Below are 18,466 nucleotides of genomic sequence, written 5' to 3' on the forward strand. Positions count from 1 at the left end.
TAGGTGGTGGCATGTAGTTAACGCAAGAAATACTAATTATATAGGCGTGTTATTGGAGTGTCGCAGGTGTGGCAATAATAGATAGCTGCGTTCTTAGACACATTACCCATTCCACAGAGGCCAGATGGAGACACTGCACCTGCCATAGGTTCGTGCAAGTGCTGATAGTGAACGTGATAGTGCGCCGATGGCAGACTGTCTAGAACCACTGTGTTACTGCGTACAGTGGTGTAGAAAATGGACATCTCAGGGATTTGCAATCTCTGGCGCACACTACTGCACAAGGGGACGGCTGAAACTAGCATTTGCATATTATCGCACCTGCGGATCAATCAACGGGTGCTAGAGCGGGCCAAGCTGTGTCCATCTCTATATTCATATATTGGGCCCAATATATGAATATATATAAGAGCTTTATAGGACAGCTCAACAAAAGGCACATATAAAGTGAAATCATTGCTTGAACTAACCAAGGGTATTTCAAGATATACCTGCTCTGGTTTCTCTTAGTATCAAGCAAATATTCTGCAAACAGTGAGGTTCTTGTATGGAAACTGTGCTATTAATCAGAGCATGGATTACAAGAACATGGATTATAGTCAGTCTTCACATGTTGTATAACAGAAGCAGTCCTACTGAACATACCCAATCCATGTATTACCAAGACTGCAGAAAGATACGGGTGACGGGAGATATGGGGTGTGTGGCCTTACCTAGGGGTTGGTGTCACAGCCCCTCATAAAAAATAAATGAAAAATACTACGTGTACCATCACTTAGGGGGATATTTCTCATCCTACACAATTGTCAGTACCCCTGTTGGGGCCTTATCACGTGAGAAAGTATTGTGGTTTTCTGAAAACTTTCTTCACCTTTCAGCGTATTTAATATTACTTTAATGCATTACCAACAATAGAGTGACCACTAATGGCATCCCAAAGGTCTAAAATAACTGCATAATCAAATGCCTTTGCTTTGACATGCAGTGTTACTGGTGTGGGAACACCAGTGGGTACACAGCCTTAGGTGCAGGCATGTAATGCCTAATCCTAATCTGAAAAAATGCACACAATTTTGACAAGAACAATGATCCTGGTCATCACATTGATTATGTGGCATGAACCATGAACGGGGCCAATACATAAATAACAAAAGTAATAATACCTTTTTATTTTATAGAATTTCTCTTACGTCCTAGAGGATGCTGGGGACTCCGTAAGGACCATGGGGAATAGACGGGCTCCACAGGAGACATGGGCACTATAAAGAAACTTTAGAATGGGTGTGCACTGGCTCCTCCCTCTATGCCCCTCCTCCAGACCTCAGTTTGATACTGTGCCCAGAGGAGACTGGGTGCACTACAGGGAGCTCTCCTGAGTTTCCCTGAAAGTAAGAATTTTGTTAGGTTTTTTATTTTCAGGGAGCCCTGCTGGCAACAGGCTCCCTGCATCGTGGGACTGAGGAGAGAAAAGCAGACCTACTTAAATGCTAGGCTCGGCTTCTTAGGCTACTGGACACCATTAGCTCCAGAGGGAGTCGGAACGCCGGTCTCCCCTCGCCGTTCGTCCGTAGCCGCGCCGCCGTCCTCCTCACAGAGCCGGAAGATAGAAGCCGGGTGAGTATAAAAAGATAGAAGACTTCAGAGGCGGCAGAAGACTTCAGATCTTCGCTGAGGTAACGCGCAGCGGTAACGCACAGCGCCATTGCTCCCACACACAACACACAAGGCAGGCACTGATGGGTGCAGGGCGCAGGGGGGGGCGCCCTGGGCAGTGATTTTAAACCTCTAGGACTGGCCAGACATTATATATAGGCTCTGAGGGCTGTATATAGAAAACCCCCGCCAGTTTTTAAAGAAATCGAGCGGGACCGAAGCCCGCCGCTGAGGGGGCGGAGCTTGATCCCTCAGCACTAACCAGCGCCATTTTCTCCACAGCACACCGCTGAGAAGCTGGCTCCCCAGACTCTCCCCTGCTGAACACGGTGACAGAGGGTTTTAAAGAAGGGGGGGCACATCATTTGGCGCAGTTGATATATCTTAAAAAGCTCTATATATATCTGGGATTTTTTTTCCAGGGTCATTGGCGCTGGGTGTGTGCTGGCATACTCTCTCTCTGTCTCTCCAAAGGGCCTTGTTGGGGAACTGTCTCCAGATTAGAGATTTCCCTGAGTGTGTGGGGTGTCGGTACGTGTGTGTCGGCATGTCTGAAGCGGAAGGCTCTTCTAGGGAGGAGGTGGAGCAAATGAGTGTGGTGTCTCCGTCGTCCGACTTTCACTATGTCGCAAGGACCGGCTGGGTCTCAAAAGCGCCCACTATCCCAAGTAGTAGACACTGATACCGACACGGATTCTGAATCCAGTGTCGACTACGATGATGCGAAGTTGCAGCAAAGGTTAGCAAAAAGTATTCATTATATGATTATTGCAATAAAAGACGTGTTGCATATAACAGATGACCCCTCTGTACCTGACACGAGGGTCCACATGTTTAAAGAAAAGAAGCCTGAGGTTACTTTACCCCCTTCACATGAGCTAAACGAGTTGTTTGAGAGGGCTTGGGAAACTCCAGACAAAAAACTGCGGATTCCCAAAAGGATTCTTATGGCGTATCCTTTCCCGACTAAGGACAGGATACGGTGGGAATCCTCCCCAAGGGTGGACAAAGCGTTGACACGCTTATCCAAGAAGGTAGCGCTGCCATCTCAGGATACAGTAACACTCAAGGATCCTGCTGATCGCAGGCAGGAAACTACCTTGAAGTCAATTTACACACATACTGGTACGTTACTCAGACCGGCGATAGCGTCGGCTTGGGTTTGTAGCGCTGTTGCAGCTTGGACAGATACCTTATCTGCTGATATTGATACGCTGGATAAGGAAACCATTTTATTGACCCTGGGTCATATTAAGGATGCTGTCCTATATATGAGAGATGCTCAGAGAGATGTTGGCCTACTGGGTTCCAGAGCCAAAGCTATGGCAATTTCTGCTAGGCGAGCCCTATGGACCCGACAATGGACGAGTGATGCCGACTCGAAGAGGCATATGGAGGTTTTGCCTTACAAGGGTGAGGACTTAGTTGGGGAAGGTCTCACGGACCTGGTTTCCACAGCTACTGCAGGTAAATCAACTTTTTTGCCTTATGTTTCCTCACAGCCTAAGAAAACGCCTCATTATCAGATGCAGTCCTTTCGGTCGCATAAATCCAAGAGAGTATGGGGATCTTCCTTTCTTGCCAGAGGTAAGGGCAGGGGGAAAAAGCTGCCAACTACAGCTAGTTCCCAGGAGCAGAAGTCCTCCCCGGCTTCTACAAAATCCACCGCATGACGCTGGGGCTCCGCTGAGGGAGTCCGCCCCAGTGGGGGCACGTCTTTGACTTTTCAGCCACGTCTGGATTCAATCACAGGTGGATCCCTGGGCAATAGACACTGTTTCCCAGGGTTACAAGCTGGAATTCGAAGAGGTGCCTCCTCGCCGGTTTTTCAAATCGGCCCTACAAGCTTCTTCCCCGGAGAGGGAAGTAGTTTTAAATGCAATTCAAAAATTGTGTCTTCAACATGTGGTGGTCAAAGTTCCCCTGCTTCAACCGGGGACGGGGTACTACTCATCCCTGTTTGTGGTCCCGAAACCGGACGGTTCGGTCAGACCCATTCTGAATTTAAAATCCTTAAACCTATACTTGAAAAGGTTCAAATTCAAGATGGAATCGCACAGAGCGGTCATCGCCAGCCTGGAGGGGGAAAGGGGGGGATTATATGGTGTCCCTGGACATAAAGGATGCATACCTTCATGTCCCCATATATCCTCCTCATCAGGCATTCCTGAGATTTGCTGTACAGGATTGTCATTACCAATTTCAGACGTTGCCGTTTGGGCTTTCCACGGCCCCGAGGATTTTCACCAAGGTAATGGAGGAAATGATGGTGCTCCTGCGCAAGCAGGGAGTCACAATTATCCCATACTTGGACGGTCTCCTAATAAAAGCGAGATCGAGAGAACAGTTGCTGAACAGCGTATCACTCTCACTGAGGGTGTTGCAGCAGCACGACTGGATTCTCAATCTACCAGTGTCAGTCCATCAATGCACTCAAGTTCTGGGAAAGATGGTGGCGTCTTACGAGGCCATTCCATTCGGCAGGTTCCATGCGAGGACCTTTCAGTGGGACCTTCTGGACAAGTGGTCCGGGTCACATCTACATATTCATCAGATGATCAGCCTGTCCCCCAGGGCCAGGGTATCTCTCTTGTGGTGGCTGCAGAGTGCTCACCTTCTAGAGGGTCGCAGGTTTGGCATTCAGGACTGGATTCTGGTGACCACGGACGCGAGCCTCCGAGGATGGGGAGCAGTCACACAGGGAAGAAACTTCCAGGGTCTGTGGTTATGCCAGGAGGCTTGTCTACACATCAACGTACTGGAATTGAGGGCCATATACAACGGCCTACGTCAAGCGGAGAATTTTCTTCGCGGCCTACCGGTTCTGATTCAGTCAGACAACGTCACGGCAGTGGCTCATGTAAACCGCCAAGGCGGAACAAGGAGCAGAGTGGCAATGGCGGAAGCCACCAGAATTCTTTGCTGGGCGGAAAATCATATAAGCACTCTGACAGCAGTCTTCATTCCGGGAGTGGACAACTGGGAAGCAGACTTCCTTAGCAGACACGATCTCCATCCAGGAGAGTGGGGACTTCATCAAGAAGTCTTTGCAGAAATTGCAAGTCAGTGGGGACTGCCTCAAATAGACATGATGGCGTCACGCCTCAACAAAAAGCGCCCAAGGTATTGTGCCAGGTCAAGGGACCCTCAGGCGGTAGCAGTGGACGCCCTGGTGACTCCGTGGGTGTTTCAGTCGGTCTATGTGTTCCCTCCTCTTCCTCTCATCTCAAAAATATTGAGAATCATAAGACGAAAAGGAGTACAGGCAAGTCTCATTGTTCCAGATTGGCCTCGAAGGGCCTGGTATCCGGATCTGCAGGAAATGCTCACAGAAGATCCGTGGCCTCTGCCTCTCAGAGAGGACCTGTTACAACAGCGGCCCTGTCTGTTCCAAGACTTACTTGCGTTTGACGGCATAGCGGTTGAACGCCGGATCCTAGCTGAAAAGGGCATTCCGGATGAAGTCATTCCTACTCTGATAAGGGCTAGGAAGGAGGTGACAGTGAAACATTATCACGGTATCTGGAGGAAGTATGTGTCTTGGTGTGAGACCAAGGATGCTCCTTCGGAAGAATTCCATCTGGGCCGTTTTCTCCACTTCCTACAGACTGGAGTGAATTTGGGCCCAAAATTGGGTTCCATTAAGGTACAGATTTCGGCCCTGTCCATTTTCTTTCAGAAGGAATTGGCTTCTCTACCAGAAGTCCAGACTTTTGTGAAGGGAGTGCTGCATATCCAGCCTCCTTTTGTGCCCCCAGTGGCACCATGGGACCTTAACGTGGTGTTACAGTTCCTTAAGTCTCACTGGTTTGAGCCTCTTTAAACCGTGGAATTAAAGTATCTCACTTGGAAAGTGGTTATGTTGTTGGCCTTGGCATCTGCAAGGCGGGTGTCCGAATTGGCGGCCTTGTCTCACAAGAGCCCCTATTTGACCTTCCATGTGGAGAGAGCGGAGTTGAGGACTCGTCCTCAATTTTTGCCTAAGGTGGTTTCTTCATTTCATATGAACCAACCTATTGTGGTGCCTGTGGCTACGAGTGACTTGGAGGATTCCAAGTCCTTGGATGTAGTCAGGGCCTTAAAAATCTATGTAGCCAGGACGGCTCGGGTTAGGAAACAGAGGCACTGTTTGTCCTGTATGCAGCCAACGAAGTTGGCACTCCTGCTTCGAAGAAGACTATGGCTCGCTGGATCTGTAACACGATTCAGCAGGCTCATTCTATGGCAGGATTGTCGTTAACAAATTCGGTAAAGGCCCATTCCACTAGGAAGGTGGCCTCTTCTTGGGCGGCTGCCCGAGGCGTCTCGGCTTTACAGCTTTGCCGAGCAGCTACCTGGTCGGGTTCAAACACTTTTGCAAAGTTCTATAAGTTTGATACCCTGGCTGATGAGGACCTTGCGTTTGCTCAGTTGGTGCTGCAGAGTCGTCCGCACTCTCCCGCCCGGTCTGGAGCTTTGGTATAATCCCCATCCTCTAGGACGTAAGAGAAAATAACATTTTAAACCTACCGGTAAATCTTTTTCTCCTAGTCCGTAGAGGATGCTGGGTGCCCGTCCCAGTGCGGACAACATTCTGCAAGACTTGTATATAGTTATTGCTTGCATAAGGGTTATGTTACAGTTTTGTTCAGTCTTTGACTGATGCTGTTCTGTTTCTAACTGTTGACTGGTTCGTGTATTCCAGGTTATACGGTGTGGATGGTGTGGGCTGGTGTGAATCTTGCCCTTGGATTAACAAAATCCTTTCCTCATACTGTCCGTCTCCTCTGTGCACAGTTTCTCTAACTGAGGTCTGGAGGAGGGGCATAGAGGGAGGAGCCAGTGCACACCCATTCTAAAGTTTCTTTATAGTGCCCATGTCTCCTGTGGAGCCCGTCTATTCCCCATGGTCCTTACGGAGTCCCCAGCATCCTCTACGGACTAGGAGAAAAAGATTTACCGGTAGGTTTAAAATCTTATTATTTCTTTCAATGACAATACAAGATTATTAAAATATTTTTTTTGTTATGAAGGGAGTAGGAGTGTGTGTGTGTGTGTGTGTGTGTGTGTGTGTGTGTGTGTGTGTGTGTGTGTGTGTGTGTGTGTGTGTGTGTGTGTGTGTTTGGGGGGGGGGTGTTAGAGATGCACATCTAGTCTTTACTATAGCATGGGAGGAAAATAATCCAATGAGAGGGGAGGAATGTGAAAGTGTGCTTGACCTGATCTGCCCAATTTACCAGTTCATGTCACCATGTCACCAATATATAGATGATTGCATAACGTGTGGGCGAGCAGCTTTAGATCATCATGTTTATCATTTTGCCTGGAAAATACCCACTGGGCATGGATGATTTCTGGGTTCATTGTAATCAACCACATATTTTATTTTTACTGATTTATATATCTTGTTTGTGATTAGGGATTTATACTGTGAGTAACTCTTTTCTCTCTACTGCTCTGTGTCTTCCAGTTTTATTTAATTTCACCATGGATGATAAATGGACCAACCCAGTGTGGAATGTGATAGTATGGACCTTCCTGTTCATTGGCCAGGGTATCCAGCTGTGCTTGTACTGTCAGGAGTGGTACGCACAGATCCACTGCCCAGTCACTGAGGTACTATTGGCCTATGTTTATTGAACCAATGTGTGTATAATTCAATATGGTATACAGTACTGTATATAAGAAATTATATTTATACATATTTTAATTTATGGAGGTTATTCCTGTAAATATTATTCTAGTCCAGGATTCCACGCCTGCAGGCATTAAGAGATAGGCATAGGCCAGATTTCCTGAATATTCCAAATTAATTAATCAACGTTAAAAAAAGTTCCACTGATATTACACTTGAGGCACAACGCCACTGTTTTAAAGACCATATAAAAAATAGCACGCAAAAGATGTTGACAGTGTAAGATCATTGCTGGAGGAAGAGAAAAGCTGATGCACACTACTAGCACTAAAAACACCGATAGTATAAATCATTTAAATAAACCCTCATCAACCCACACCACGACCAGGTGACTTCATTTCACATGGGTCCCTAACATCTCTAATACTATCACATAATATAAATGGGTGGTCTTCTGTATGCCGAATGCTGGGATTCCGGCGCACAGTATACCGGCGCCGGAATCCCGACACCCAACATACCGACAGATATTCTCCCTCCTGGGGGTCCACGACCCCCCTGGAGGGAGAACACTGGGCCCGCAGCATGGCAAGCGCAGTGAGCCCGCAAGAGGCTCCTTTGCGCTCGCCACACTGTCGGTATGCCGGCAGTTGGTATGCTGGCGGTCGGGCTCCCGGCGCCGGTATGCTGGTCGCCGAGAGCCCGGCCGCCGGCATACCGGTCGCCGGGAGCCAGCATACCATACTACACCCAATATAAATGTATCTAGATCTTACCTTTAAATAGAGCCCTTATCAATGTGTGATCTGAAATGTAGGACCTCTGCTAACGAAAACACTTGAGGGTGAATGAGAGGGGTGCCAATGCCAACATGAAGGTGTCTCACCTTCAAGTGTGCACACATATAGAGGAAAAAGTGGGGAGCTGGACTGCACACCCTATTACTAAAGATATTAAGAGGTGCTGTCATGCTGAGGCTTTTAATACTATGCTGGAGGAAGAGAAAAGCTGATGCACATGAATTTATGAATTTAAACAATTGTCATAATAACTAAGGCATACCGTATGAAGAAAGGTCCGTGTCAGACAGGCCCACCTAGAATTTTAACTGCAAGGGGTATATTTACTAAAGTGCGGGTTGATAGAAGTGGGGATGTTGCCCATAGCAACCAATCAGATTCTACTTATGATTTATCGAACACCTTCCATAAGATAATAGATAGAAACTTATTGGTTGCTATGGGCAACATCTCCACTTCTATAAACGAGCACTTTAGTAAATATACCCCTAAGTGTCCTTCTGAAACTGAGAGCCTAAGGGGGACATTTACTAAACAGTCATAAGAGCGGATAAGTGAGCCAGTGGAGAAGTTGCCCCATCAACCAATCAGCAGCTCTGTATCATTTTATAGTATGCAAATTATAGATGTTACTTCAGTGCTGATTGGTTGATGGGGCAGCTTCTCCACTGGCTCACTTCTCCGCTCTTATCACTGCTTAGTAAATGTTCCCCTAATGCACTAATGTCTGTACACACATTTTATACTTAAAAAGAATAGTAAACAAATAATATATTTTGGGAATGATGTGGGAGTGCAAAGCCATCTCAGATTTTCTTTTATTAAGCCTGTCTTTTGGTATCTTTAATGACCAGTCCAAGCCTGTTGCTAGTATGATCCATTTAATTAGCCATCACGTGCTTAGATTTTCCTCACTGATTTTATTGTTCACAGAAAACGTTTTGGGCACTGATGACCCCTCGATCATGGTCCTGCCGCTTGTGATTGATAATCCACGGACATCATGAAACTGAACTAATGTATAATGTGCCACCCGATGACTGCCAGTAGATAGAAAAGGCCACCGGAGCTTCCTAATTTAAGACCTTGTCCTGCGATTTACAGATTTGAGAGCCCAAAATTATGATGAATAAATATGTATATACTGTAAATAAAATACCAGATGACAAATTAGTGCAAGTAAACTAACATCATGTGTTCATGCACTAGCTCGCTACTAAATGATGTTCAGAACTCTGAACATCTGGAATTTGGTGATTGGTATTTTACACGATACCAAGATATATGGAAATATTTTAGTGAATTAGTGAAGAAGTTGCCCATAGCAACCAATCAGCGTTTAAGGACAATTTATAATTTGCATACTATAAAATTATACAGAGCAGCTGATTGGTTGCCATGGGCAACTTCTCCACTGCTTCACTTCTCCATTCTTTTCACTGCGTCATGAATAGACCCCTAAGTCTTTTGCTACATTGCAATGGAACTATACTCATCTTTACTTGCTCAGCCATAAAATGTTGTGATGTAGAAAGGATGTTTTACTGATTGTGTACATGTCACCTATACAAAATGGAGACGGCTATGTCTTGTGATAAACGACTTTTACTGAGAATGCTGGCTGTCATTTTGCTAGAAACCAGTGACATCATTGAGGCGGCTAATGATTTGGAGATCCCGCTCAATGCCAAGGAGTTAATAGGTTGCGTCCTCCTGAATAGTAATTCATTTTTCAAAATGGCTGCCTGCAGTATGTGCAGTAACATACAGCGCCATACATCTGCATATTTCCATTTTCAGTCAGGAAAGTTGACAGGTATGACTGTTGCTGCTATTTTTATAAATGTGTGCCATTATAGCTACACATAATTTCCTTAACCATCTTTCCCTTTAGACCTTGCCCTTGGGTATACCTTTTACATACCTCTTCTTAAAATGGCTGCCATTAAACTGAACTATCAACATGATCCTTGCATATTCTTGTCTAAGCCCCAAATGTCTATGAAGCACAAGCAGGTCTTCGGTGTAAGCTGTTATCTAACTTATGTCAATTCCATGCAGATACATTTTGCTTAACCTGAACTACTCATTATGAAGCAATTAGGCCTGATCCTGAAAGCCCTTTAGGCCTCCCCAACCATGCTCTCATCACTCGATCTAGACTTATTTGTTCCAAGGGGAGTAAAGAGAATATTTCCACATAATTAGCTGTCCGAATTATCAATCTGTTTGAGGTAGGTCACAAGTCTGACTTCAAAAAAAATAAAAAAAATAAAAATAAAATATATATATATATATATATATATATATATATATATATATATATATATATATATAGCCTCCACTGTGTCATGTTAATTACCCCAGAGTCATCACAAGGGAGTAAACAATAGCATGAAACCAGGGGGTAAATTTACTAAGATGGGAGTTCTATTTAAGATGTGATGTTGCCCATAGCAACCAATCAGTTTCCAGGTATTATCTTCTAGAAGGTTCTAGATAAATGAGAAGTATAATCTGATTGGTTGCTATGGGCAACATCCCATCTTAAATAGAACTCCCATCTTAGTAAATTTAGCCCCAGGTCTTGTACCTTCAAACTGCCCGATTCTCATGGTCTTCCTGTGTCAAAATCACTGCTACTGCTAGCATCTCTCCAGATGTTGATTTGTTGTCATTAGGTTAGCTTCACTATCTGTTCTACAGACCACTATATACACACACCATGACAAGGCCAAGATGGCTACTGCAGCTGGTTGTCTTTCCCTAAATAATGCTCCACCTCTACTACCCATCATTGCAACAAAGGATTGGCCTGTCATGTGGTCCTATTCTTCCACACTCAGGGCCTAATTCAGACCTGATCGCAGCAGCAAAATTGTTCTCTAATGGGCAAAACCATGTGCACTGCATGGGCGGCAGATATACAGTACTGTAACGTGCTGAAAGAGTTAGATTTGGGTGGGTTATTTTATATCTGTGCACGGTAAATAGTGGCTGCTTTATTTTTACACTGCAATTTAGATTTCAGTTTGAACACACCCCACCCAAATCTAACTCTCTCTGCACATGTTATATCTGCCACCCCTGCAATGCACATGGTTTTGCCCATTAGAGAACAATTTTGCTGCTGCGATCAGGTATGAATTAGGACCCCAGTTCTTCACCTGGATCTCTGCTGCTTTGGCCCACCTTTGATCCGAATACTAATTTTATGTTCTCATCTTGCAAGGCCACAACTGATGTCAGGATTCCTCCTGGGGTGCCATACTGTCGGCCTTATTAAGTAGCCATCGCTACTGCTATGCGATCGCATGGCGGGCTGGGAGGGGCGCCGGACCGTTGCCGGGCAAACGGGGGTGGGTCAGCTGCATTTTTGTGGCAGCCACGTGACGTCACAAGCAACCTCTCCGATGGAAAAATTGGCAGCGATCCACCTGCATATGCAGCCTAGCTGCAGATGTAGGGGGTCATCAACAACTACTGCGACCGCAATCTGATTGCGATCGCAACCTGCAGGGGGAGAATTAGCATGCTGGGTGGCCTTGCCCTGCGATGGGCGGCCCCCAGCATACTACAGAAGGGATTGCAGATTCTGCTGTTTAGCTATGCTATGCATGTGTTGAGATGCGTCAGCTCTGCAAGCCAGATCACCCCAGCATATTGGCAGAAAATGTGTCCACTGTACATGAACTCTTCAATGTATTTTGTTGGTAAGACACTGAAATAATAGATCATAATAAATATCTATTTTTTTTTAAAGTTATCTGTTTCACATAAAGCATGGCCTCCTATGTGACCCCAACATGGACTAGGGGAGCTATTCAGAGATGGACGCAGATCTGTGCATACGCAGCAAGACCTGCATCTATCTCCTCACTTGCTGGGAGCTGCCCAGCACAGGGCAAGGCCACCCAGCATGTGTGTGGCGCTGCCTCACGATGTGACCGCCCCCCGCCCCCCCCAAACGCCTGCCGTAATCTATCATCTTGCGGAAAGGATGCAGCCACAAGAAGAAGGGTTGTGCGTGTGCGCAGACTAGATGGACACGGCTGCTGCATCCAGACACGCGGCTGCGTCCATCTCTGAATCAGTCCATAGGTCTACTCATGTATATTGTATCAAGTATATAGTATACATACATTTGTTTGGTCTGTTTACTGGGAATGAGAGAGCTCCTAAATTCTGGCTGAAGTGACATCATTCTAGGTCTAGGACAACATGTCCTGCATTCCATCTGCCTCATACTGTACGTTCACATGAGGCCAGACCTGCATTCCCAGGCACAGCAAAGTGATGTTGTAACAGTGCAATGACATTCTGGGGGAAAAGTCAAATTCCATTGTGAGTTTTCATGTGGAATATTTGAATTACATGGAAGATTCATTTTCTACTGAGTAGTGATGTGCACCGGAAATTTTTCAGGTTTTGTGTTTTGGATTCGGTTCTGAGGCCGTGTTTTGGATTCGGACGCGTTTTGGCAAAACCTCCCTGAAAATTTTTTGTCGGATTCGGGTGTGTTTTGGATTCGGGTGTTTTTTTTACAAAAAACCCTCAAAAACAGCTTAAATCATAGAATTTGGGGGTCATTTTGATCCCATAGTATTATTAACCTCAATAACCATAATTTCCACTCATTTTCAGTATATTCTTAACACCTCACACCTCACAATATTATTTTTAGTCCTAAAATTTGCACCGAGGTCGCTGGATGACTAAGCTAAGCGACCCAAGTGGCCGACACAAACACCTGGCCCATCTAGGAGTGGCACTGCAGTGTCAGACAGGATGGCACTTCAAAAAAATAGTCCCCAAACAGCACATGATGCAAAGAAAAAAAGAGGCGCAATGAGGTAGCTGTGTGACTAAGCTACCTGCACATGATGCAAAGAAAAATGAAAGAAAAAAGAGGTGCAAGATGGAATTGTACTTGGGCCCTCCCACCCACCCTTATGTTGTATAAACAGGACATGCACACTTTAACAAACCCATCATTTCAGCGACAGGGTCTGCCACACGACTGTGACTGAAATGACTGGTTGGTTTGGGCCCCCACCAAAAAAGAAGCAATCGATCTCTCCTTGCACAAACTGGCTCTACAGAGGCAAGATGTCCACCTCCTCCTCATCGTCCGATTCCTCACCCCTTTCACTGTGTACATCCCCCTCCTCACAGATTATTAATTCGTCCCCACTGGAATCCACCATCTCAGGTCCCTGTGTACTTTCTGGAGGCAATTGCTGGTGAATGTCTCCATGGAGGAATTGATTATAATTCATTTTGATGAACATCATCTTCTCCACATTTTCTGGAAGTAACCTCGTACACCGATTGCTGACAAGGTGAGCGGCTGCACTAAACACTCTTTCGGAGTACACACTGGAGGGGGGGCAATTTAGGTAAAATAAAGCCAGTTTGTGCAAGGGCCTCCAAATTGCCTCTTTTTCCTGCCAGTATACGTACGGACTGTCTGACGTACCTACTTGGATGCGGTCACTCATATAATCCTCCACCATTCTTTCAATGGTGACAGATTCATATGCAGTGACAGTAGACGACATGTCAGTAATCGTTGGCAGGTCCTTCAGTCCGGACCAGATTTCAGCACTCGCTCCAGACTGCTCTGCATCACCGCCAGCGGGTGGGCTCGGGATTCTTAGCCTTTTCCTCGCACCCCCAGTTGCGGGAGAATGTGAAGGAGGAGATGGTGACGGGTCACGTTCCGCTTGACTTGACAATTTTCTCACAAGCAGGTCTTTGAACCTCTGCAGACTTGTGTCTGCCGGAAAGAGAGATACAACGTAGGTTTTAAATCTAGGATCGAGCACGGTGGCCAAAATGTTGTGCTCTGATTTCAACAGATTGACCACCCGTGAATCCTGGTTAAGCGAATTAAGGGCTCCATCCACAAGTCCCACATGCCTAGCGGAATCACTCTGTTTTAGCTCCTCCTTCAATGTCTCCAGCTTCTTCTGCAAAAGCCTGATGAGGGGAATGACCTGACTCAGGCTGGCAGTGTCTGAACTGACTTCACGTGTGGCAAGTTCAAAGGGTTGCAGAACCTTGCACAACGTTGAAATCATTCTCCACTGCGCTTGAGTCAGGTGCATTCCCCCTCCTTTGCCTATATCGTGGGCAGATGTATATGCTTGAATGGCCTTTTGCTGCTCCTCCATCCTCTGAAGCATATAGAGGGTTGAATTCCACCTCGTTACCACCTCTTGCTTCAGATGATGGCAGGGCAGGTTCAGGATTGCTGGTGCTCCAGTCTTCGGCACGCGGTGGCTGAATGCCGAAAGTGGCCCGCAATTCTTCGGGCCACCGACAGCATCTCTTGCACGCCCCTGTCGTTTTTTAAATAATTCTGCACCACCAAATTCAATGTATGTACAAAACATGGGACGTGCTGGAATTTGCCCAGATGTAATGCACGCACAATATTGGTGGCGTTGTCCGATGTCACAAATCCCCAGGAGAGTCCAATTGGGGTAAGCCATTCTGCGATGATGTTCCTCAGTTTCCGTAAGAGGTTGTCAGCTGTGTGCCTCTTATGGAAAGCGGTGATACAAAGCGTAGCCTGCCTAGGAACGAGTTGGCGTTTGCGAGATGCTGCTACTGGTGCCGCCGCTGCTGTTCTTGCTGCGGGAGGCAATACATCTACCGAGTGGGCTGTCACAGTCATATAGTCTTGAGTCTGCCCTGCTCCACTTGTCCACATGTTTGTGGTTAAGTGGACATTGGGTACAACTTTTTTTAGGACACTGGTGACTCTTTTTCTGAGGTCTGTGTACATTTTCGGTATCGCCTGCCTAGAGAAATGGAACCTAGATGGTATTTGGTACCGGGGACACAGTACCTCAATCAAGTCTCTAGTTCCCTGTGAATTAACGGTGGATACCGGAAACACGTTTCTCACCACCCAGGCTGCCAAGGCCTGAGTTATCCGCTTTGCAGCAGGATGACTGCTGTGATATTTCATCTTCCTCGCAAAGGACTGTTGGACAGTCAATTGCTTACTGGAAGTAGTACAAGTGGTCTTCCGACTTCCCCTCTGGGATGACGATCGACTCCCAGCAGCAACAACAGCAGCGCCAGCAGCAGTAGGCGTTACACTCAAGGATGCATCGGAGGAATCCCAGGCAGGAGAGGACTCGTCAGACTTGACAGTGACATGGCCTGCAGGACTATTGGCTTTCCTGTCTAAGGAGGAAATTGACACTGAGGGAGTTAGTGGTGTGGTTTGCAGGAGCTTGGTTACAAGAGGAAGGGATTTAGTTGGCAGTGGACTGCTTCCGCTGTCATCCAAAGTTTTTGAACTTGTCACTGACTTATGATGAATGCGGTCCAGGTGACGTATAAGGGAGGATGTTCCTAGGTGGTTTACGTCCTTACCCCTACTTATTACAGCTTGACAAAGGCAACACACGGCTTGACACCAGTTGTCCGCATTTCTGTTGAAATAATTCCACACCGAAGAGGTGATTTTTTTTTGTATTTTGACCAGGCATGTCAATTGCCATATTTGTCCCACGGACAACAGGTGTCTCCCCGGGTGCCTGACTTAAACAAACCACCTCACCATCAGAATCCTCCTTGTCAATTTTCTCCTCAGCGCCAGCAACACCCATATCCTCATCCTGGTGTACTTCAACAGTGACATCTTCAATTTGACTATCAGGAACTGGACTGCGGGTGCTCCTTCCAGCACTTGCAGGGGGCGTGCAAATGGTGGAAGGCGCCACCTCTTCCCGTCCTGTCACAACTGAGGGCCTGAGCTGACGGGAGGCAGCCTCAGTTGTAGGGGCTGAGATGTACCGGAACCTGGGAGGTTGTATCAGACCCCTGGACATGTAAGTAACATGAATAATAACTGCCCGAAGGCGTGACCACGACAACTTGGATAAAAGTCAATGATGTTTATTATGACAACTCCGCAACACAGCAGCAGTAAAAGAAAACGTAAAAGTCAGCAAAGAATAAATACAGTTCCTGGGTACTACAGGATGGCAGGAGCCACAGGGCACTGGTAGTGTGAGATAGTTCTTATGATCTTCTAGATGGAAAGTCCTTACCAGGCCCGACTGTAGCAATGGAGATAACCCAGGATTGTGCCAGCTGGTGTTCCAGGAAAAGCTGGGTTGCTGAAGATAAAACAGCTGCTGTGGATACTGGCTGGAACCAGACTGTTGTTAGCACGGAGTGGATACTGGCTGGAACCAGTTAAATAATAAATGAACTTGGGAGCGATGAAATATGAACTGAAATGTAGAACTTGAGAGCGGAGAAATAATAATACCGGTGGAGAGTGGTAAAGTGTAGAAAGGACACCGGCCCTTTAAGAGAAGCTGTACTCTGCTGGAAGCTGAGCTGGAAGCAGGTAATGCTGTAGCTGGAAACAGATGAATCCACAATGGATTGGAGAGTCAGGCTACACCGCAGGTGGAATGCCGGTGCGGGTCTCTATGGTGGAAGTCCCGAGACAGGAGCTGGAACCTGGAAGACAATCACAGGAGAGAGACAAACAGGAACCAGGTTTGACAACCAAAGCACTGACGCCTTCCTTGCTCAGGCACAGTGTATTTATACCTGCAGCAAGGAAGGGATTGGCTAGGCAATTATGCAGATTATCAATACTGAGAACAGATTGGTGGAAATGATCAGCTGACAGAATCCAAGATGGCTGCGCCCATGCAGACACTTGGAGGGAAGTTTGGTTTGTAATCCATGTGGTAATGAAAACAGTAATGGCGGCGCCGGCCACCGGAGACAGGAGGCGCCAGGCTGACAGATGCACATCCAACCACGCGGACACAGCGGAGGCCGCGGCTGACGTAATCGCCACTCAGACACTCTGCATGCAGAAGTTCAGGGACGGCGGCGGAGGCCGCGGGAGACGCCATGCCAGGTGTAATATGGCGTTTACTGTGACAGCGTCCCAGAGTGACAGGAGAGGATACAGGAATGTACACATCAGGATAACAGATGGGATCCGGTCCTGGAGCGCTGAGCCAGCCTTAGGAGGCATCTGATGGGTAAGAAATGGCGTCCAGATACCCGGATCGTGACAGCACCCCCCCCTTTAGGAGTGGCCCCAGGACACTTCTTTGGCTTTTGAGGAAACTTGGAATGGAATCTCCGGACCAAGGCAGGAGCATGGACATCAGAAGCATTGGTCCATGAACGTTCCTCAGGACCATAACCCTTCCAGTCAATAAGATATTGTAGTTGACCGTAACGGTGACGTGAGTCCAGGATCTTGGCCACTTCATACTCAACGCCTCGTTGAGTTTGGACTTTCGGAGTTGGAGGAAGTGAGGAATGAAACCGATTCAAGATCAGCGGTTTCAACAGGGAAACATGGAATGTCCTGGGTATTTTTAAGAAGGGAGGCAACTGGAGTCTGTAAGCAACAGGATTGATGACTTGTTCAATCTTGAAAGGACCGATATAGCGAGGTGCAAACTTCATACTGGGAACTCTTAACCTCAAATTCTTCGTGGATAACCATACCCGATCACCCACCTTGAGAGCAGGAACTGCTCGACGCTTCTTATCCGCAAACTTCTTGTACCTGAACGATGCCTTGAGCAGAGCTGATCGTACGCTCTTCCAGATATTGGCAAACTGATGCAAGGTGATATCCACTGCGGGAACAGAAGTTGCTGGAAGCGGTTGGAACTCAGGGACTTTAGGGTGGAATCCAAAGTTAGTGAAGAATGGTGTTGAAGCAGATGAAGAATGATACTGGTTGTTATGACAGAACTCGGCCCAGGGAAGTAATTGAACCCAGTCATCTTGAGAGGAGGACACATAGATGCGGAGGAAGGCCTCCAAGTCCTGATTCACCCTCTCGGTTTGACCATTGGTCTGAGGATGGTAAGCCGTGGAAAACTTTAGCTTGACTTGGAGGACTTGACATAAACTTCGCCAGAATTTGGCTGTGAATTGAACTCCTCGATCTGAGATAATTTCTTCAGGAAGACCGTGGAGTCGGAAGATCTCTTGTATGAATACTTGAGCCAACTTGGAAGCTGACGGAAGACCGGTGAGAGGAATGAAGTGTGCCATCTTGGTGAACCGGTCAACTACCACCCAGATGGTATTGAACTTGTTGCACATGGGTAAATCTGTAATAAAATCCATCTACAAATGGGTCCAAGGTCGACGGGGAACAGATAGTGGAACCAGTTGCCCCGCAGGCGACTGGCGGGATACCTTATGTTGAGCACACTTTGGGCAAGATGCAATAAACTCCAAGACGTCCTTTTTCAGAGTTGGCCACCAATAGGACCTAGAGATAAACTCCAGGGTTTTTTGGATACCTGTATGTCCGGCAAAACGGGAAGCATGGGCCCAATGCATGAGCTTCTTCCTTAGCATCGGTTTCACAAAACTTTTC

The 18,466-nt window shown here is 46.8% G+C and overlaps 1 protein-coding gene across 1 annotated transcript in view; it reads left to right on the forward strand.

Moving 5' to 3' along the window:
• SOAT2 (sterol O-acyltransferase 2) overlaps nucleotides 1-9,682 on the forward strand; it is a 138,125-nt gene extending 128,443 nt beyond the window's left edge. Inside the window, exons 14-15 of the mRNA XM_063952088.1 lie at nucleotides 7,103-7,248; nucleotides 9,001-9,682. Coding sequence (XP_063808158.1) covers nucleotides 7,103-7,248; nucleotides 9,001-9,051 — 197 coding nt within the window. The 3' untranslated portion in view covers nucleotides 9,052-9,682. The remainder of the gene's footprint in view (nucleotides 1-7,102; nucleotides 7,249-9,000) is intronic.
• Nucleotides 9,683-18,466: the final 8,784 nt, after the last annotated feature.

Source organism: Pseudophryne corroboree, chromosome 2 (genome assembly GCF_028390025.1).
Source record: "Pseudophryne corroboree isolate aPseCor3 chromosome 2, aPseCor3.hap2, whole genome shotgun sequence".
NCBI lineage: Eukaryota > Metazoa > Chordata > Amphibia > Anura > Myobatrachidae > Pseudophryne > Pseudophryne corroboree.